This window comes from Sorex fumeus, unplaced genomic scaffold (genome assembly GCF_029834395.1).
Source record: "Sorex fumeus unplaced genomic scaffold, SorFum_2.1 ptg000207l, whole genome shotgun sequence".
Lineage (NCBI taxonomy): Eukaryota > Metazoa > Chordata > Mammalia > Eulipotyphla > Soricidae > Sorex > Sorex fumeus.
In genome coordinates, this window is record NW_026606264.1 from 1400508 (window position 1) to 1420498 (window position 19991).

General features: G+C 71.1%; 3 protein-coding genes across 5 annotated transcripts; all 3 read left to right on the plus strand.

Annotated features, from left to right (window-relative positions):
- Window positions 1-2772: 2772 nt before the first annotated feature.
- Window positions 2773-4393, plus strand: DUSP28 (dual specificity phosphatase 28). Its single transcript, XM_056108348.1, has 2 exons — window positions 2773-3226; window positions 3932-4393. Exons 1-2 carry the CDS (start codon window positions 2852-2854, stop codon window positions 4106-4108), a joined length of 552 nt encoding a protein of 183 aa, XP_055964323.1. The 5' UTR covers window positions 2773-2851; the 3' UTR covers window positions 4109-4393.
- Window positions 4394-7487: 3094 nt separating this feature from the next.
- On the plus strand, window positions 7488-13027 carry RNPEPL1 (arginyl aminopeptidase like 1). Its single transcript, XM_056108341.1, has 11 exons — window positions 7488-8144; window positions 8639-8779; window positions 8894-9045; window positions 9238-9354; window positions 9431-9666; window positions 9747-9860; window positions 10802-10914; window positions 11084-11192; window positions 11881-12111; window positions 12188-12330; window positions 12418-13027. The coding sequence occupies exons 1-11, from the start codon at window positions 7620-7622 to the stop codon at window positions 12679-12681; spliced, it is 2145 nt and encodes a 714-aa protein (XP_055964316.1). The 5' UTR covers window positions 7488-7619; the 3' UTR covers window positions 12682-13027.
- A 779-nt stretch (window positions 13028-13806) lies between these two features.
- Window positions 13807-19042, plus strand: CAPN10 (calpain 10). 3 transcript variants are annotated; one of them, XM_056108343.1, is made up of 12 exons: window positions 13807-13980; window positions 14936-15067; window positions 15150-15337; window positions 15422-15624; window positions 16224-16365; window positions 16949-17115; window positions 17197-17438; window positions 17803-18005; window positions 18094-18328; window positions 18426-18631; window positions 18708-18753; window positions 18868-19040. In XM_056108343.1, the coding sequence occupies exons 1-12, from the start codon at window positions 13855-13857 to the stop codon at window positions 18901-18903; spliced, it is 1926 nt and encodes a 641-aa protein (XP_055964318.1). In that variant the 5' UTR covers window positions 13807-13854; the 3' UTR covers window positions 18904-19040. The 3 variants fall into 3 exon arrangements, with proteins under 3 accessions (XP_055964318.1, XP_055964317.1, XP_055964319.1); XM_056108342.1 differs by having other exon boundaries at window positions 15150-15346; window positions 18868-19038; XM_056108344.1 differs by lacking the exon at window positions 15150-15337 and having other exon boundaries at window positions 17086-17115; window positions 17202-17438; window positions 18868-19042.
- Window positions 19043-19991: the final 949 nt, after the last annotated feature.

Below are 19991 nucleotides of genomic sequence, written 5' to 3' on the forward strand. Positions count from 1 at the left end.
AGCGCTGACAGGGAGGTGCGGCCCTCATGGCTCTCTCATGCCTGGACCAAGAAGACCCCCGGGACCCTCCCTGGTCTTTCTCCAACCCACCCGAACCCTCCTGAACCGTCCCTGAGCCTCTCCAATCCCCCCCCAACCATTCCCAGCCCCTTCCAGGGCCCTCCCCAAACCCTCCCCAACCCACCCATCCCCCACAGGCCCTGCCCCTGGTGATCACTACTCTCCTGCTGTGCTCAGTGGGACTAAGGGCCCCTCTGGGATGCCTGTGAGGGTGGCCGGCAGCAGGGCGCCCTGGGATGGGGGGGTCTGGCTGTCAGCATCCAGGAAGCCCCCTTCCACGCCAAGCAAAGCCACAGGTGCAGGAGGAAGTCAGAGGCCAGCACACTCTGTGTGTTCGGGGGCCAGGTCAGGTGACACACCCTGAATCGTGTCTTCCCAGAGCTGACCACATTCCAGGGAGCCCCTGGGGTTGCTTGGAAAAGGGAGTTTGGGTTGGGTCAGGCCCAGCAAGAAGACAGCGTGGGAACTCCAAGCCAGGAAGCAGGCCCAGGAGCATCTACTTGCTGACCAGGGCACAGGGCCAGGCATGGGGCGGCACCACTGTCTGTGAGGGTACCAGAAGTGGCCCATTTTCTGCCTGGCAGGCATGGAGGTTACATCTTTTTAAAAAGAAACAGTAAGGGGGAAATCATTTACAGTGGAGGGGCTGGAGAGATTAGCACAGTGGGTTTGCCTTGCATGCAGCCGACCCGCGTTCGATTCCCAGCATCCCATATGGCCCCCTGAGCACTGCCAGGAGCAATTCCTGAGTGCATGAGCCAGGAGTAATCGCCGGGTATAACCCAAAATGAAAAAAAAAATCATTTACAGTGAATAGAAGATGGAAAGTTTAACCATTTTTTTCTAGAAGAAAAATGAAACAATTTTGAGCCCCCTTGAAAGTTGTCAGTACAACCAATGAGCTTGAGGGCCACACTGGGGTCACCGGAAATGGGGGGAGCAGAAGCCCTCAGTCCCTTTACCTGGTGGGGTCCTTAGCCTCCTGGACACTAGACTTTGCCTCTGTAAAACCCTGTGGCCTCGGGGCTTGCCCCGCAGACACGTTCCGGGGCCCTGGAGGTGAGCTGGAGGGCTGGCTGGTCCCTGTGTCCAGCACAGAGTCCCCAACCCCCTCCCCAGGACAACACCTCTGACTGAGCCCACTGGCTCTCTCCTCTCGGGATGGATTGGGACTCCCTCTGGGAAGGCCCCACACCTCTGTCTGGAGCCCGCGGGGCTACACACGGTCTGCCCATCCCCCGACAACCGAGACACCGCCTTCTCCTCGTCAGGTGCTACAGGTGCTTCTAGCTCTTGGCCCACAGGGCCCACGAAGGATGATTGAGGCTCCAGGCTGCCACCCGCCACCTGGAAGACACCTTGACCACCATCAGCCCAGGAGCGCCTCTGGGCTCAGGGGCACACACAGGCAGTCTCAGGCATGCACACACACGCACACGTTCACACATGCACACGCATGCACCCGACACTCAGAGTCACAGCCTTGCATGATCACACACATATGCACACGCACACATGGTCACACGCTCCCACTCCCACAACCCCGGGAAACCTGGGAGAGGCCCAAGGATGCCCCTCCGGGGAGCCCCTCTCCCGAGGCCCGCACACGGCCTCCCTCCACGTGGGGGCCCGAATCTCCTCTGTCCTGGCAGGGGACGGCGGGCCAGGGCGCAGGCCGGGCAGCCAAGGCCCGCACGGGGCTCGGCACTCACTGAGACTCGCTGGCCGGCCGCGCTCTGACACCCGAGGTCGCCCTAGCGGGCCGCCAGCTCCCCACAATCCCACACGCGGTAGAGCCGCGGAAGCGCCCAGAGCGTCGGGTTTCCCTGGAGACCGCCCCGCCCCCCGCTCGCAGGCCAACTCCTGGCAGGCCTGGGCCCCGCCCCGCCGCCTGCAGACCACGCCCCAGGCCCCGCCCCGATCTCCTGGCAGGCCTGGGCCCCGCCCCGCTGCCCGCAGACCACGCCCCGATCTCCGCCCCATCAGACCACGCCTCTAGCCCCGCCCCATCTCAGGCAGACCACGCCCCTACAAGGCCCTGGCCCCGCCCCCGGGACCTCAGAGCCCCGAGGGCGCCCGCGGCACGTCCAGCTCGGTGAACTGCAGCGGGGGGCGGTGGCACCTCAGGTGAAGCGAGCTGGGGCGACACCTGAGGAGACACTTGCCGGGGAGTGGAGGGAAACGTGTGCGCGCCTGAAGGCGCGGAGGGAAGGAGCGGGGCAACCCATGTCCCCGCCAGGCCGCCTCTCTGGGCGGCGCCGCCCCCACGCCGACCCGCGTGAAGACACGCTCGGCCGAAGCTTCCAGAGACGCCCCCGGGTCGGGGTGTGACCGGCACGGGACGCAGACAGCGCACGCGCTCGCTCGCTCGCTCCCATGGCCCGGTGGCCGGCGCCGCCACCCGGGGCCGGCAGAGGGGGCCGAGGAGGGGCGGGGCGGGGCGGGGCGGGCGCGCAGGCTGAGGCGCCCGAGACGGCTCCCGTCAGGAACGGAAGCTGCGCGCTGGCGGCCTCGCGATGCCCGCGCACAACAGCCACGGCGCGAGAGTCCGCGAGGAAGCGGCGCCCGGAGCGACTCTCGAGGACCGCGTGTACGGGGAGGCGGGAGGGGCGGGTTACCGAGGCTTTATTGGCTGCGGGGAACGAGAAGGGCGGCCCCCGCGGGCGGAGGGCCAATAGGGAGCCAGGGCCCGCCCCCGCGCCGCGTCCCAGCCAATGGCCACGCGCGGGCTGCGCCGCGTCCCAGCCAATGCGTGGGCGGCTCCTCGGGCCCGGCGCCCCCGCCGCCCGCCATGCAGCCCGCGGCCGCCGCCCCCGCGCCGCCGCCCTTCGTGCGCGTCGCCCCCGGGCTCTTCCTCGGGAGCGCGCGCGCCGCGGCCGGGCCGGAAGCGCTGGCGCGCGCGGGCGTCACGCTGTGCGTCAACGTCTCGCGCCAGCAGCCGCCGCCGAGCGCGCCCGGCGTGGACCACCTGCGCGTGCCCGTGTTCGACGACCCGGCCGAGGACCTGCTGGCGCACCTGGAGCACACCTGCGCCGCCATGGAGGCCGCGGTGCGCGCCGGCGGCGCCTGCCTCGTCTACTGCAAGAACGGCCGCAGCCGCTCGGCCACCGTCTGCACCGCCTATCTCATGCGGCACCGCGGCCTCAGCCTGGCGCGCGCCTTCCAGGTGGGCGGCCCTTCCGGGGCCTTCTTTCCGGGGAGCTGCCCTCCCGAGGGGCGGGCCTTCCGGGGGCGGGTCTTTCGGGGCCTTCCTCCCGGGGATGCCCTTCCGGGGGCGGGTCTTTCGGGGCCTTCCTCCCGGGGGATGCCCTTCCGGGGGCGGGTCTTTCGGGGCCTTCCTTCCGGGGGATGCCCTTCCGGGGGTGGGTCTTTCGGGGTCTTCCTCTCAGGGGGAAGGGCTCTTCCGGGGCTTCTTTCAGGGATAGAGTCTTCCGGGGTGGGCTTTCCACGGGGCGGAACTTCTGCGGGCTTCCTCCCGAGGGCGGGGCTTTCGGAGCCTTCCTCCCGGGGTGGGACTTCCGGTCTGCCCCCCACCCCCCGACTCCCCCGCGCTAGGCGCGCTTTCTGGCGGGCAGTTCCTCCCAGTGCTGCGGATGCTGGGAGGCCGGGAGAGAACGCCCGAGGCATGGCTGGGTACCGGTGTGGGCGGGCCTTCCGAGAAGGCGGGGCCAGTGCTTTGGGGCGGATCTTCCGGGAAGGAAGGCGCATGCGCCTGGGGGCGGGACTGCTGGGAAGGCCTGGAGACTGCGGTTTTAGGCGGGACTTCCGGGAAGGGCGGGGCTCCGGGGAGGGCGGGGGCTGTGGTTTGGGGCGGGGCTCCCGGCAGCCTCGAAATTCTGGACTCGGGTCTAACCTGAACCTTTCCTTGCAGGCCGTGAAGAGCGCCCGCCCGGTAGCCGAGCCCAATCCCGGCTTCTGGTCTCAGCTGCAAAAGTACGAGGAGGCCCTGCAGTCCCAGGGCCACCTGTCCCCGAGCCCCGCGGACGGTTCCGAACCGGAGATGAGCTCCGCAGTGAGCCGTGATGGATCAGCCGAGGGCATGCCCTGAAGCAGGCCTCGTGCACGGAGGGGCTGCATTTCCTCCCCCACACTCTCTGCACCTCCCTGAACCACGGCCTGGCCGGGGTCTCTTGTCCCTTGAGGACATGCAGGGGCGTGGCCTTTGTCCCTTTGGCACTGGGAAGGTCAGCTTCTTCACCGGAGGTAAATCCAATCCAGCCGCGTGTTCGAGGCAAAGACTTGACTGCAGCGTGACGGCCACTCCAGACGGAGCTGGGGCTGCTGCTCAGCCTCGGGTCGCCACCTGCCCCACCACCACGCCTGGCGCGGGGCCCTGCAGGCGAGGGCAGTAAGAGAGATCCCGCTGTGTGCGGGCCGCCTCCCAGCCGTCCACCCTGCCCAGGAGTGGGGGCTGCGCATCGGTGAGGGGGGTCCCGCTGCAGACGCGTCCCAGAGGGCCCCAGTCCAGACCACCCTGGAGAGCTCCACGTGCACGGGAGCAGGAGCCCTGACTGGGCACGTCCAGATAAAGGGTGAAGGCGCTGTGGTGTCTCATTTCGTTCCCCTCCCTCGGCCGCGTTCCCACCAGCCTTAGCCAACTTTTTGGTTCCTTGGGCAGGGCGGGGGCCTCCTCGCTGGCCACCCGCCCAGATGTCAGGGCTGGGTACGCTAGGGACAACCCCTGATTCCACACTCGCAGCCCTGAGTAGCAGCGAAGCTTCTGCCCTGTGGAGGAGCTTCCTTCCCCGCCCCAGGGGCACAGCGTGCCCGCTCCTCCCCCCCACACCTTGCCAGTGTCCCCTCTTCATCAGCCCCAGATGGAGCTGTGGGCCTCGGATCCACCAGGCCGATGTGAGCCGGGCCCAGAGTCGCTCTGTGCCTCAAGTGTGTCCTGCTGTGGGAGAGGACGCAGGGGCTCTCGTCCCAGAACAGTGCACCATGCAACAGCCAGGGGCAACTCCCCACCAGACCACCACCTCCAGCAGCCTGCCTCTGTGTCCATCTCGGTGAGGCCGGGGACACACTACCCCCGCTGGCACTGCAGACCTGACTGGGGGGTCCTGACTGCTTCAGATGTGCCAGGATGAGGTCCCCAGAGACTGGAGGACTGTCCTCTCGGAAAGGCCCACTTCCATGCTCACCCGTCCCCCGCCGGCTGTCCACCTGCGGTCAAGGGTGCCCTGAGCTGCTGCAGGATAGGCCTGTGCTTCCAGGCTGAGCTTCGAGGCACTCACTCATGGAAGGGGGCTGGCATCCCACCCAGGGGAGATGCCCTCAAGCCCTGCGGAACTGCCTGGGGACAGTGCTCAGGATACTCCACTGTGGCAGGGTGAGCCAGGACCTGGGGGTGGAAGGCCGGAAGCTACGTTGGCGGGTTTCCCTGCGCTGGTGAGGTGGACAAACCCCTCCCCTCTGCCTCAGACAACCTGCCTGGGCAAGCGCTGGCCAGCTGGACAAAGCTGACCCAGCACCTTCCCGAGCCCTGGATGTGGGCCTGTCCCGGGGGCGGGGAGGGGGAGTGCTCGTGCCACTAAAGTGGCCTGTGGGTTCCTACATCTCCCAGCTGCCACAGAGAATGGTGCCATGGCAGGGTCACAGGCAGCCTGTGCCGGGTCTGCATCTGGTCACACTGTCGCCCTGTCACCAAGCAAGGTGTGGAGGAGTCTCCGAGGTGCTCTGAGTTAACCTACCCCCCAGGACCTGGCTTGTATCAAGTGATTTAGTGAGGAGCCACGCCCGTGGTGCTCAGGACACCGCACTCTGCACTCAGGCTGCCTCCACGTTCCCATGTGCAAAGCATGCGCGCCTTCAGCCCACGGAGCCACCTTCTGTCCCTTTTATTTATATTCTGGCAGCCACACCTGGAGCTAGGGGGGTGATGAGGTGCCGGACTGAAGCCGGAGCTCCCACATGTGACGCAAACGCTGCAGCCCTGTGAGCCGCCTCCAGCCCTGGCTAGGGCACGCACAGGGTGCCCGCACCACCCTCAGCCCCCCAGGTGCAGGAAGGACAGGGCCTTGCACTCCCCCTCCCCCAGCCCCCGCATCACAGGCACACACTGCACAGAGGGCTGAGAACATGCACACGGACAGCACAGCTGAAAACAGGCACATGCTCTACACACAGGGTTGAGAACACAGGCACACGCTTGCACACACAGGGCTGGGAACGTATACACACGCTGCTCACACAGGGCTGAGAGCACACATGCTCTGTACACGCAACCAGGGCTGAGAGCACACGCACGCACTTCGCACATGGACACAGTCCTGAGCACGCTGCATACACGCTTCCCCAAGCTGTGTCCACATACGGCAGCGAACACAGACCCATGCACGCAGAGACATGCAGACACCAACAGGCACCACGAGGCTGAGACATCCCAGCTCAGGCAGGCAGAGAACCCCACGGAGACGCCCATGGCTGAGGTGACTGGACTCTGCTTTATTTATTTGGCTTCAGTCTAAGCAGCAATCCGGGTCACGGGCCCCAAAGAGCCGCGCGTACCCCCACGCCGGCACACAGCGGAGAATCATTCCCTGCTCCCGGGTCCGAGGCCAGTAATCGTGCCAGCACGACCCAGAAGTGCCGGGAACGGCTCCGTGCTGGCGCCCTTGTCGGGGATCACCAACTCCACAGAGCGACCGGCTCCCAAGCCCCCACCCCGGCACAGCGCCCCCGACCTGTTTCCTTCGGGCCCACCCTAGGCTTCTGAACCCAGCACAGCGCTCGGGGTCACGGTTCCGGCACACAGGGTCCCGGGCACAGCTTCCCTGACTCGGGTCCCGGGATCCGCACCCCGTCTCCGGTCTCCTCGGCTGCCCTGGAGCACCGCGCCAGGGAGCTGCACCCCCGCCCACAGCGCCCCGGCCCGGGCTCCGCATCGCCAGCACCACCACCAAAGCACCGGTTCTCCCGGTCCAAGCCCCCGCACCGCGCGCACCGCGCCTCGGAGAAGTCCCGCACCCCGCGCACCGAGCACCCCGGTCCCTGGCCCGGCCCCGCGCCCCGCGCCCCTGCTCGGCCTGCTCCCGCACCCGCGCACGGTCCCGACCCGCAGCACGCACTGGCCCGGTCCGCACGGCCCGCAGCGCGCACAGCCCCCGCCCTGCACCGCACACAGCCCCCGGCCCGGCCCGCCCCGCGCACAGCCCCCGGCCCGGTCCGCCCCGCTCACAGCCCCCGACCTGCACCGCGTACAGCCCCCGACCCGCAGCACGCCCAGCCCCCGGCCCGGTCCGCCCCGCTCACAGCCCCCGGCCCGGCCCGCCCCGCTCACAGCCCCCGACCTGCACCGCGCACAGCCCCCGGCCCGGCCCGCCCCGCGCCCGGCCCCCGGCCCGCCCCGCGCCCGGCCCCGGCCCGGCCCGGCCCGCCCCGCGCACAGCGCCCCCGGCGGCGGCCCCGGAGCCCGGGCGGAGCGGAGCGGAGCGGGGCGGCGCACGGCGCGGGGCCGGGCCGGGCGGCTCCCGGCGCGACTTCCTGTTGTGCCCGCGCCCCGCCGCGCCGCCCGCGCCCCTCGCCCGCCGCCCGCCCATGGATTTCACCTAGCGGCGCCCATGGCCGCGCAGTGCTGCTGCCGCAAGGCGCCCGGCGCCGACGCCGCGCCCGCCCGGCCGCCGCCCGAGCCGCCGCCCGCCCTGGACGTGGCCTCGGCCTCCAGCGCGCGGCTCTTCCGCCTCCGCCACCTGCAGCTGGGCCTGGAGCTGCGGCCCGAGGCGCGCGAGCTGGCCGGCTGCCTGGTGCTCGAGCTGTGCGCGCGGCGGCCCTCGCCCCGCGCGCTCGTGCTCGACGCGCACCCGGCCCTGCGCCTGCACTCGGCCGCCTTCCGCCGCGCCCCCGCCGCCGCCGCGCCGCCCTGCGCCTTCGCCTTCGCCGCGGGGCCCGGGCCCGCGCCCCCGCCGCCGCCGCGGCCCGCCTTCCCCGACGCGCCCGCCGCCGAGCCCGCCGGCCGCCCGCTGGCCTTCCGCCTCGACCCGTTCACCGACTACGGCTCCTCGCTCACCGTCACGCTGCCGCCCGAGCTGCCGGCGCACCAGCCCTTCCAGGTCATCCTGCGCTACACGTCCACCGACGCGCCCGCCGTGAGTGCGCCCCGCGCGCGCCGCCCGGGGCCCGGGGGGAGGGGCCGGCAGCGGGTGGGCCCTGCGCCCCGCGGGCCGCCCGGCGCCCTGGGCCCGCTCCCGGGGGCCGCGGACCTCGGCGGCCCCGCCGCTCTCGCCGCCCCCCGAGGCTCCGCAGCCCCCGCCGGGTGAGGACGGCTGCGCGGCCGTCCCGGAGGAGCGGGGCGGGGAGGGGAGGAGGGAGGGGCGCGTGCGGGGCGCCACGCGGGAGCACCCACCCGCGAGCCGGGTCCCTCCCGGGCCCGCGCTGGGGGCGGGACAGGAGTGGCGGGACACGCGGCCCCTTCCTTCCGCGGCAGGGCTGGGTCCGGCTCCCAGGGGAGTTCCCGCCTCTCCTCGCGGCAGCTGTGACCCGGGCCCTGCTGGGCCTCGGTGGCCCTCGGGAGCCGGAGCGAGCGGGGTGCGGGTCCCAGCCGGACTGGGGGCGGGGCTGCTGACGCCCGTTGTGCCCGCAGATCTGGTGGCTGGAGCCAGAGCTGACCTATGGCCGCACCAAGCCCTTCGTCTTCACGCAGGGCCACTCCGTGTGCAATCGCTCCTTCTTCCCCTGCTTCGACACGCCCGCCGTCAAGTGCACCTACTCGGCTGTAGTCAAGGTGGGCGCGCCCCGGCCGGGCTGGCGGGTGCAGGGCTCCCCGCCGAGGAAGCCGGAGCTGCGCGTGGGGGCGCTGGATGCAGCTGACCCCCCTCCCCCGTGGCTCCACACCCAGGCTCCGTCAGGGGTGCAGGTGCTGATGAGTGCCACGCAGAGCACCTACGTGGAGGAGGAGGGCGTCTACCGCTTCCACATGGAGCACCCCGTGCCCGCCTATCTCGTGGCCCTGGTGGCCGGGGACCTCCAGCCAGCAGACATCGGGCCCAGGTAGGGCCTCCTGCTGCCGCCGCCCGGCCCTGGCCCGTGGGACAAGAGCAGACCCACTTCCTGTGCCTGCCCCATCCCGCCCCCCCCGTGGGACCAGCTCCCTCTCCAAGGGGGGCATCAGTAAGGCTGCGGGGCACTGATTGGCGCCCAGGCCCTGCGGGTGACCCACCTCTCGCCCATCCCCCGCGCCAGGAGCCGTGTGTGGGCCGAGCCTTGCCTCCTGCCCACGGCCACCAGCAAGCTGTCCGGCGCCGTGGAGCAGTGGCTGAGCGCCGCGGAGCGGCTCTACGGGCCCTACATGTGGGGCAGGTGAGGTGGGCGCCTGCTGGGGGCGGAGGGGCCCCAGGGGCGCGCCCGGCTGATCCCCGCGTCCGTCCGGCGGCAGGTACGACATCGTCTTCTTGCCTCCGTCCTTCCCCATCGTGGCCATGGAGAACCCCTGCCTCACCTTCATCATCTCCTCCATCCTGGAGAGTGACGAGTTCCTGGTCATCGACGTCATCCACGAGGTGGCCCACAGCTGGTTCGGCAACGCGGTCACCAACGCCACTTGGGAGGAGATGTGGCTGAGTGAGGGCCTGGCCACCTACGCCCAGCGCCGCATCACCACGGAGACCTACGGTAGCGTCCCGGCCGGCGGGGTGGGCAGGGGCAGGGCCTCCCGGGGGCGGCCCGCTCACCCCGCCCGCCCGCCCGCCCAGGTGCTGCCTTCACCTGCCTGGAGACGGCCTTCCGGCTCGACGCCCTGCACCGGCAGATGAAGCTCCTGGGAGAGGACAGCCCGGTCAGCAAGCTGCAGGTCAAGCTGGAGCCAGGTACCAGCCCTGCGCCCTTGGGCTACCTGCGCCCCCACCCCGTCTGCCGCCCCGCCCTCTCATAGCCCCGCCTCTGCTGCCGCCACATCCTCGTATTGCTCCGCCCCCTGCTGCCATCCGCCCTCTTGTTGCCCCGCCCCCTGATGCCACCCCGCCCTCTCGTTGCCCCGCCCCCTGGTGCCGCCTCACCCTCTTATTGCTCTGCCCCCTGCTGCCGCCCCGCCCCTCATTGCCCTGCCCCATCGCTCCGCCCTCTGCTGCTATCCGGCTCTCTCGTTGCCCCGCCCTCTCGTTGCTCCGCCCCCTGCTGCCACCCCGCCCTCATTGCCCTGCTCCCTGCTGCTCTGTTGCCCCGCCCCCGTTGCTCCACCCTCTCTGCTGCCATCCCGCCCTCTCGCTGCCCCGCCCCCTCATTACCCCGCTTCGCCCCTGCTGCCGCCCCGCCCTCATTGCCCCGCCCCCGTTGCTCCACCCTCTGCTGCTCTCCCGCCCTCGCTGCCCCGCCCCCTCATTGCCTCGCTTCGCCCCTGTGCCGCCCCGCCCTCTCTTTGCCCCGCCCCCTGCTGCTGTTGCCCCGCCCCCATTGCTCCACCCTCTCTGCTGCTATCCCGCCCTCGCTGCCCCGCCCCCTCATGCCCCGCTTCCTGCTGCCGCCACACCCTCTTGTTGCTCCGCCCCCCGCTGCTATCCCGCCCTCATTGCCCCGCCCCCTCACTACTGCCCTGCCCCCATGTTGCTGCAGTCCCGCCCTCTTATTGCCCCGCCCCCATTGCCCCACCCTCTCGTTGCCCCGCCCCCTGCTGCTGCCCCGCCCTCCTCTCTCCCTCGCCCCAGCTTTTCCTCTCCGTGGCCCCGGGCCCTCCCAGGTCTGGAGCTGAAGGCCAGTGTCCCCAGCCTCTCTTCATTCTGGATGCCACCTTGACCCCCTGCTCCCCCCCCAGGGGTGAACCCCAGCCACCTCATGAACCTGTTTACCTATGAGAAGGGGTACTGCTTCGTGTACTACCTGTCCCAGCTCTGCGGGGACCCCCAGCGCTTTGACGACTTTCTCCGTGTGAGTCGATGCTCCCCGCGGCCCAGGGCGCCCTGTTCTCCCGGGGGCAGGTTGGGGCACACCCACCCAGTTCCCTCTGCGTGTGTGAGCGTGCGTGCGCGTGCGTGCATGTGTAGGGGGCTGGCACGTGCCTGGCCCTGGCCTGCTGAGCCGCAGCCCCACTCAACAGGCCTACGTGGACAAGTACAAGTTCACCAGTGTGGTGGCCCAGGACCTGCTCGACTCCTTCCTGAGCTTCTTCCCAGAGCTGAAGGAGCAGAGCGTGGACAGTCGAGCAGGTGAGATGAGAGCTCACCTCGGGAAGCCCCCGGGACAGTCCTTTTGCCTCAGCCATCCCCCAGGAGGGTATGGCCCAGGGGGACACAGCTGCCAGTAGTGAGGAGGACCAGGCCGGGGGGCTTCCAGGAAGAAGTCTGGCTGAGCGACCCAACTCTGGTCACAAGCAGAGGGCGCGGACTGTGTCCAGATGGCCAGGCACAGAGCCCGACAGGTGGTGGGGGAGGCCTGTCGGTTCTCTGGCATCTGGCCGAGACAGCGGACAGATTGTCGGGAGAGGCCCACACTTGCTGGACTGGGGCCAGAGACAGCACAGCAGTTGTGGCCGTGCTCTGCAGGAGGAGGCGGGGCCGGTCCCCTGCTACATGGCCCCCTGAGCACCCCTGGGTGTGATGAGCTGTGAGTGCTTTCCACCCAGAAGAGGATTAGTGGGAGGGAGGGGGAGAGAGAGAGAGAGAGACGCAGCAGGGTCTGCGCACGGGGGTAGCAACCCCAGCTGCCTTGTCCCGGGCTCGCTCCCCACCACGCACGCTAGGCAGGTCTCGTCTGCGACCGGGGGATAGTGTCCCTGGGGCCCCAGCAGGAAGGTCAAGTGGTAGGTCCTGGAGTCAACCTCGACCTGCCCGGCCACCAGCCCCCCACTCCCGGTCGGGAGGATGGACGCGGTGGACACCGGCGCGTCTCCCGCAGGCCTGGAGTTTGAGCGCTGGCTCAATGCCGCCGGCCCGCCGCTGGCCGAGCCCGACCTGTCGCAGGGGTCCAGCCTGACCCGGCCGGTGGAGGCCCTCTTCCAGCTGTGGACCGCGGAGCCCCTGGACCAGGCCGCCGCCTCCGCCCGCGCCGTGGACATCTCCAAGTGGAGGACCTTCCAGACGGCGCTCTTCCTGGACCGGCTCCTGGACGGCTCCCCGCTGCCCCAGGGTGGGTCCTGGCAGAGGGGCGGGCGGCGGGAGGGGGCGCCGGGCCAAGGGCCGAGCTGACCTGCCGTGGCCCGCAGAGGTGGTGACCAGCCTGTCCCAGTGCTACTCCTCACTGCTGGACTCCATGAACGCCGAGATCCGCATCCGCTGGCTCCAGATCGTCGTGCGCAACGACTACTACCCCGACCTGCACCGCGTGCGGCGCTTCCTGGAGAGCCAGGTGGGCCCCGTCCCCTGCACGCGCCCGGGGGTGCGGGGGTGCCGGGGCGCCCGTCCCCAGCGCTGAGCCCCGCCTGGCCGCCCGCAGATGTCCCGCATGTACACCATCCCGCTGTACGAGGACCTCTGCACCGGCGCGCTCAAGCCCTTCGCCCTGGACGTCTTCTACCAGACGCAGGGCCGGCTGCACCCCAACCTGCGCAGGACCATCCAGCAGATCCTGTCGCAGGGCCTGGGCCCTGGCGGCGAGCAGGGGGCGGCCGAGGCCGAGGCGGCCGCGCCCGCCCTGCTGCGGGGGGACGAGGCCCCGGGCAGCGCCATCTCTCTCAGGGACGTCAACGTGTCCGCCTAGCCGGCCCGCAGACGCCACGCTGTGCCTTCTCCGAGGGGGCGGACTGCGGCGCCCCGCCCCGGCCCCTCCCGGCTCCCTGGGGCCCCGCGACCCCACACTGTGCCTTATGTCCGTGGGGCCGCGCGGGCGGTCCCGGCAGCTGCTTCGAGGGACGGGACCGGACGTGCCCGCCCGTGGGGGCGGGGGACACTGGGCGCACCGGGCGGCCGGCCGGCCCTGGGCAGGGAGAAGCCTTAGCCCCTCAGGGAATTCGGGGTCCCGGGCCCAGGTCGGGACGGGACAGACAGCGCCGCGGCTCCGGGGACAGGCGGCGCTGCTCCTCGGGACCCCCGGGCTGGGGACCTGGCCGTCAGCACTGGGACGGGGGCCACAGCCCCGGGGCCGCTGACGGTCCCATTAAACCCCACTCTGCAATGACCCCTGGCCTGTCTGTGCTCACTCGACCCGCCGGTGCCCCTGCAGGGCCGGGAGCTGGGGCCAGCCCCTCCTCGGGCCCGGGTCTGAGCCCGCAGCTGCTCCGAGGCGAGGCCCACTGGCCGCCACGCGCCCACCTGCCGGCACCCCGTGACGTCGCAGTGCCCGGCTGGGGGGCGGGATGGGGGCGTCCGGCCCGGAGGCGCAAGTGGCAGGACAGTGACGCGGAGCGCGCGGGCTCGTGGACGTGCAAACGGAACCGGACCCGGCCGGGCGGCCCACGGGGGCGCTGCTCGGCCAACACCCTGGGTGTCCCGGCGCGGGGGGCGTCGCCTCCAGTCGGAGAAGGGGAGGGAGGCGGGTCCCTGCGGCGGCAGCGCGTCACTTCCGGGAGCGCCGGAAGTACCGGCGCACTCGGCGACCGCGGGGCGTGCTGGGACGTGTAGTCCGCGGCGCGGTCCTGGGCAGTCCCGACGCCTCGGCACACGCAGCCGCACCTGCCCGGCGATCGGCAAGACGCCCGCCCCCGGGATAAGCTCCGGTCCGCGCACAGCCGACCCGGAAGGAGACGTGCAGCCGCCTGGCTGGGGGCGAGCCACGCCCCTGGGGCCGGATCCCGGGCGGGCTTCCCGGGGCTCGCGCCGATTGGCCCGCTGCGTCACGTGAGCGGGGCTCCGCGTCTGGTTGGCTGCCCCGGCGGTTGCCCGGGTGACGGGCGGGCCGGCCGCGGGCTGCAGATGGAAGCCCCGGGTGCTGAGGATGCGGGCGCCGAGCAGGGAGCTCTTCCGGGATGCCGCCTTTCCCGCCTCGGACTCGTCGCTTTTCTCCAGCTTCTCCACGCCGCTGGCTCAGTTCCGGGGGGACATCACGTGGCGGCGGCCCCAGGTGGGGCACCTCCGGCCCCGTGCCGAGCGCGCCGTCCGGGCCGGGCCGCAGCCCGAGCGGGACAGTGGCGGGAGCCGGAGCGCCCGTCCGTCCAGACCGCTGCCCGGTCCGAGCCCCAGGTGCCCCGTCTGGCTCTGCTCGCCCTGGGCGGCTGCCCGTGCACCGGCGGCCTCGCGCTCCCTGGAAGGGCCACGCGTGTCCTCCGCCAGTGTTGCTCGCGCTTAGCTGGGCATCGCAGGCGCGCCCCTTCCAGTGTCCCGCCCCCGGTCCACGCCGCCCACCCTAGGTCTGCCGTGCACGCTGCCCAGGAGCAGGCTCGGCGGCCCGGCCCCGCTAGCCGGCAAGGAGGCAGGGAGAGGCTTGGAGCGAGCTGCGCTATTTCTAGTGGGCTTTGGGGTCTTTGGAGCAGGTGCCCGGGGCGGGGCCCCATATCGGGGCCGCAGTGGGCACCGTGGGACTAGGCGCTAGTGGGTCGAGATGCCTGGAGCTGCATCCGGCAGGTCTGCACGACGGCAGGAGGGTGAAACTCTGGGAGGGATCTAGGTTGATCTGGAGGTGGGGAGGGGGGTGGAAAGGGCGGATTTGCCCCTCGTGTCTGTGAGCTGGAACGTGGACAGGTGGGAGTGTCCTGGGGTGAACGGAGGCAGGTAGAGGAGGCCCCGAGCTGAGCCTCAGAAACCTGTGTGGAGGGGTTCCCCTCGCAGGGAAGCCCTGGGGGGCAGTGCCCAGGGGTGAGAGGTCAGGGACCGCGGGGGCTTCTGCCCTGGGCCTGGTGGGGCCGCGGCCGGGCTTCTCCTCTGCTCCAGGGCCGTCCTGAATCCAAGTGGGCCGTTTTCTGGGTCCGCGCTTGGCTCCGGAGGGAGGAGACACCCAGAGCCAGGGGCAGCCGTGCCTCTCCCCTGGCCGGAGGTCCCAGCCCTGGGCGAGCCCTTCCTGTGGCCCCTGTGCCCCGCAGGAGATCTGCGCGTCCCCCCAGCTGTTCGCGGACAGCCCCCAAGAGGCGCAGGTGACGCAGGGGCTGCTAGGTGACTGCTGGTTCCTGTGCGCCTGCGCGGCCCTGAGCCGGAGCCGCCGCCTCCTGCACCAGGTGGGCGCTCCCCTCCTGCACCAGGTGGGCACTCCCTGCCCGCCCGGGCCACGGCTCAGGCGCCCCTTCCCGCTGTGCCCAGGTCTTCCCCGCCGGGCAGCCGTGCTGGCGCGAGCCCGCCTACCGGGGCGCCTTCACCTGCCGGGTGTGGCGGTTCGGGCAGTGGGTGGAGGTGACCGTGGATGACCGCCTGCCGTGCCTCGCCGGGAGACTGTGCTTCTCGCGCTGCCACAAGGAGGACGTGTTCTGGCTGCCCCTGCTGGAGAAGGTGTACGCCAAGTGCGTGTCGGGGCGGCCGCTCGGGGGGCTTCCGAGGGGCGGGCCGCAGGGTGAGCCTCCGCCCTGTGTCCCCAGGCTCTACGGGTCCTACGAGCACCTGTGGGCAGGGCAGGTGGCAGACGCGCTGGTGGACCTGACCGGCGGGCTGGCGGAGCGCTGGAGCCTGAAGGATGCTGCCAAGCCCCCGGAGGACGGCCAGGAGCCCCGCACCTGCCAGCGGCTGCTGAGCCTGCAGGACCGGTGCCCCATCAGCTGCTCGGTGCTCAGCCCCAGGGCCGGTGAGGGGGGGCCGGAGCAGGTGCTGACCTGCCGCCCGCTCCACCCCCTGCGTGGTGGGCCCTCAGCCCCAGCAGGGATGACCTGGGGACAGGGGGAGCAGGGAGTGACCCCGGCACCCGGCCCGGTCAGCGCCCAGCTCGCTCCGCAGTGGGGGGTCTCCCAGGAGGGGGTGGGGCACGGCCCCTCCCTTGGCGTGCTGGGGTCAGTGCCCAGCCTGAAACGCCATGCCCCTCCCCACAGGGCCTTCATGATGGGCCTCATGGGACAGTAGATGGGGGTTGGGAGCGTGGCTGGACACTGTCTCCACCCCTGTATGTGCCCCACCAGCCCCTCTGATCAGTTCCCGGTGTGGGGGTGAAAGAGCCCCCCTTGCTCCATCTGGGGCCCAGATGAGCCAGGCCCCGCCCGGAGGAACTGCCCCTTCGAGCACCAAGGTGAAGCGGCTGCCCAGCCAGTCCAGACTTGGCTGGCCCTTGGGGCGTTATTCAGCTTTAGGCGGTCTGCTGTCCCAAGCCCACCTGTCCTGGGGATCAGGCAAGGAGCCCCATGTACCTGCTCTGCTGGAGGAACCCCGGCCCTGACCCGTGTTCCTGTGCAGGGGCCAGGGATCTAGGGGAGTTTCATGCCTTCATTGTCTCGGGTCTGCAAGAGCTCCAGGACCAGGCCGGCCAGAGCCTCCTGCTGCTGCGGATTCACAACCCCTGGGGCCGCAGGTGTTGGCAGGGACCTTGGAGAGAGGGGTGAGTGGGCAGGCAGGAAAGGAGGCTGTGTGGACGGGGCCAGAGGGAGGGCTGTGTGGGCGGGACCCGAAGGAGGACTGAGTGGGCGGGGCCTGAAAGAGGGGCGGGGCCTGATGCGTGGGCGGGGCCGGAGGGAGGGTTGTGGGGTGGGGCCTGAGGGATTGTGGGCGGGGCCTGAAGGAGGGCTGTGGGGTGTGTGGGCGGGGCCTGAAGGAGGGCTGCGGGGGTGGGGCTGAGTGGGTGGGGCCGGAGGGAGGGCTGCAGGGACCGGGCCTGAGGGTTGTGGGGCGGGGCCTGAGGGAGGGCTCCGTGGGCAGCGTCCTCTGCAGCTGTGAGGACTGGCCTGACCCCAGGCGGCAGCTGAGCTGTCAGGAGCTACACGGCCGTTGCCAGTGGGTGTCAGCCTTGATCTGTTTGGCAGCTGCCCCTGGGCTCTGCTAGTGCGGGCCCAAAGCCGGGTCGTCTCTTGAAAGTTCCGCTGAGTTTGGACTGGGTGTGGACTGAGTGCCCCCCACGCCCAGCAGCTCCCGTGGAGGGCTCGGCGGCCAGGCCGGGCATCCTGCTTAGGGGGGGCTTCCTGCAGGGGCGAGGGGTGGAGCCGCGTCTCCGCAGCCACTGCGTGTGCTCTGCTGGGCCAGCTGCAGGCGGGGGAGTTCTGGGTGGAAGAGCCGGAGTTCCTCCGAGAGTTCGACGAGGTCACCATCGGCTTCCCGCGCTCAGAGTCCGGGCACCTGCAGAGCCTCTGCTCAGGTAGGGGCCGCCCAAACCCGGCACCGGCAGGCCTGGGCATCCTGGGGCCCTCCTGGCTAACGCGTGCATGCCCGGTGCCAGGACAGGAGCTGTGCCACACGCAGCAGCTGCAGGGGGCCTGGGTCCGCGGGCAGTCGGCCGGGGGCTGCCGGAACAACAGAGGCTTCCCCAGCAACCCCAAGTTCTGGCTGCGGGTGTCGGAGCCCAGCGAGGTGTACGCGTCCGTGCTACAGCAGCCGGCACTGCGGGCAGCGGCCGACTCCGCGGGGACGGCCAGCTGCCTGGGCAGCAGCCACCAGGCCGTGGGCCTGCACATCTGGAAGGTAGGTAGCACTCTGTCAGGGCCGGGGACTGGGGCTTCAGGGACGCTCGCCCAGGAGCTGCTCCTGCCTCCTGCTCTGTCCTCCGCGGGGCGGCCCCCCTTCCCACTGTCCCTGAGGGGCCCCACCCGGCCCCATCCCGCCTTCCCTCTGCCCCTTGCTGGCCCCCAGCCTGGTGACACGCAGGCCGGGGCTCCGCCCCTTTGCGCGGAGGTCTCCGTGTTCCTTTGACCAGGGGTGCTGCCACCGGGCCCTGGCACCTGAGCTGCATCATCTGGGCACGACCTGTCCCATGGGGGTGGTCCCTGACTGGGGAGCATGTGGGGGGGGGGGGCGGGCCTGGCACACCGGCCTCCCCGCACTGCAGGTGGAGAAGCGGCGGGTCAGCCTGCCCAGGGTCCTGTCTGCGCCCCCCGTGGCGGGCACTGTGTGCCACGCGTATGACCGGGAGGTCCACCTGCGCTGCGAGCTGTCCCCTGGGCACTACCTGGCCGTGCCCAGCACCTTCCTGAAGGACATGCCCGGACGCTTCCTGCTGCGCGTGTTCTCCACTGGGAGAGTGGCCCTCAGGTGGGCAGGGCGGGGCCCGGCGGGGGCGGGGGCGGGGGCGGGCGGGGCGCGCCCCGCTTGGTGCCCACCCAGCCCCCTGCCCCCGCAGCGCCCTCAGGCCGACCCCCGCGAGCCCGCCGGCCGGGGAGTGGGAGACGGTGCGGCTGCGTGGCTGCTGGCGCAGTGGCCGGTCCGCGGGGGGCAGCAGGAACTTCGCGTCCTACCCCAGCAACCCCAGCTTCCCGCTGCTGGTGCCCGCCGGCGCGCCCCGCTGCGTGCGCATCTCCCTGCGCCAGCACTGCCGGGGCGCCCAGTGCCACCCCATCGGCTTCCACGTCTTCCAGGTAGGCCGGGCGGGGCGGGGAGGGGGCACCGGCCCCCGGGGGCGTGGGGGTTGGGCAGCCTGCCCGCCAGGCCCGCCCTGAGCCGCGCCGCCCCCAGGTCCCCGAGGACGAGGACGGCGGCGCGCCGGGCCAGCCGCCCCTGCTGCTGCAGGAGCCCGTGCTCAGCTGCGTGCCCCACAGCTACGCGCCCGAGGTGAGCCAGCTCTGCCAGCTGGCCCCGGGCGCCTACCGCGTGGTGCCCTCCACCTACCTGCCCGACACCGAGGGCACCTTCACCCTGCTGCTGGCCACCAGGATTGACAGGTGCGCCCGCCCGTCCGCCCGCCCCTGCCCTCCCCAGCCCCAGCGCGCCCCGTGACTCTGCTGCTCCCCCCCACAGGCGCTCCATCCACAGCCGGGAGTTGCTGGGCCAGCCCCTGCAGGAGGTAGGCCCCCCCCCATCCTCAGCACCCCTGGACCGGCCCCTGCGGGAGGGCCCCTCCCCCTCCCCACCCCCTGCGTCCCTGGGCCAGGCCCAGCAATGGCCTCTGCCCCCACAGGCGTCCTTCCTGGCGGTCATGAAGACTGGACCTTGACTGTGCTTCTCCACGGGCACCAGACAGCTCCCACGGCTCCTGGTGCCACCAACCGGTGCTGCGGCCGCCTCTCGGGCCAGAGGAGACACTGTGCTGCGGGCAGTGCCCCAGAGCCCACCCAGGACAGACTGGCCGCCTCGCCAGAGGAGAGACTGCCCTGCGGCAGTGCCCGGGCATCCCCGCCACCCACTGTGCCAGCCCCTTCCGGCAGGGACGTTCTCAGTAAACGCCAGCCTGGCGCTCTCTGCTGGTCTCCATTCGTGCCAGTGCTCACAGGGGGTGGGCAGGAGGGGGCAGGATGGGCTTCGCTTGATGCCAGGGCCAGGGACTGACCTGCCTGCATGGGCCAAGGGCCGAGCCTGTCGCTCTTCCCAGGGCCCGTCCCGCACAGCCCTGGGAGATGTGCCTGCTCGCCCTGGGTGTGACCACGCTATCCTGGTCGTGACAGGCATGGACACGGGGGCTGGCACATGCCCACCAGTGCCCACTAGGCCCTGCGTGCTGGACTCCCGGTCCTTCCCACTGGGGGTCTCCACCTCAGCACACAGCTGCCCTCCACACCGCGCCCCCTGCCTATACAGCTCCCCACACCCTCAGGCCTGGTCAGGGGGGCCAGCCCAGCGTCCACAATCCTGGGTGGTGACTCTGCCATGTCCTCCAGCCCTGGGGCTCAGCTGGAGTCCTCCAGGCCACGTGTCCCCCCCTTGGACACAGCTGACAGGAGCCCCCATGGCCACTCTGATGACCAGAGGTGCCAACTCGGAGCCCCACAGTGCTGGCCGGCACAGACGGCCCTGCCCACAGCACGCAGTCCTGTGCCATGCCCTCACCCAACCTGCACGTGGCCCTTGCCCGTACCCACCCCCACCCCCCCCACCCCCCCCCCCGCCTACCTCTACTGGGTCGTGCAGGTTCCTGGGGTCTGTTGGGAGCTGGTGCTCTCGGTGTCCCCTGCACACACCCTGTCAGCTCAGGAAACCCTGGGGCTGCCAGAGACCCCCACACCTTCCAGGAGGCAGAGAGATGGGGCCCCGACCCAGGGAGAAGAACGGCTCCCCCACCTGCCTGCAGGCCCCACCCACTCCCTG

Coding starts and splice junctions, on each gene's coding strand:
- CAPN10 (XM_056108342.1), top strand. CDS start 13,855: ATGCGGGCGCCGAGCAGGGAGCTCTTCCGGGATGCCGCCTTTCCCGCC. Junction 15,625..16,223: donor GGTGCTCAGCCCCAGGGCCG/GTGAGGGGGGGC, acceptor GTTCCTGTGCAG/GGGCCAGGGATCTAGGGGAG. Junction 17,439..17,802: donor TGGGCCTGCACATCTGGAAG/GTAGGTAGCACT, acceptor CCCGCACTGCAG/GTGGAGAAGCGGCGGGTCAG.
- RNPEPL1 (XM_056108341.1), top strand. CDS start 7,620: ATGGCCGCGCAGTGCTGCTGCCGCAAGGCGCCCGGCGCCGACGCCGCG. Junction 10,915..11,083: donor GCTTTGACGACTTTCTCCGT/GTGAGTCGATGC, acceptor CCCACTCAACAG/GCCTACGTGGACAAGTACAA. Junction 12,112..12,187: donor CGGCTCCCCGCTGCCCCAGG/GTGGGTCCTGGC, acceptor CGTGGCCCGCAG/AGGTGGTGACCAGCCTGTCC.
- DUSP28 (XM_056108348.1), top strand. CDS start 2,852: ATGCAGCCCGCGGCCGCCGCCCCCGCGCCGCCGCCCTTCGTGCGCGTC. Junction 3,227..3,931: donor GCCTGGCGCGCGCCTTCCAG/GTGGGCGGCCCT, acceptor CTTTCCTTGCAG/GCCGTGAAGAGCGCCCGCCC.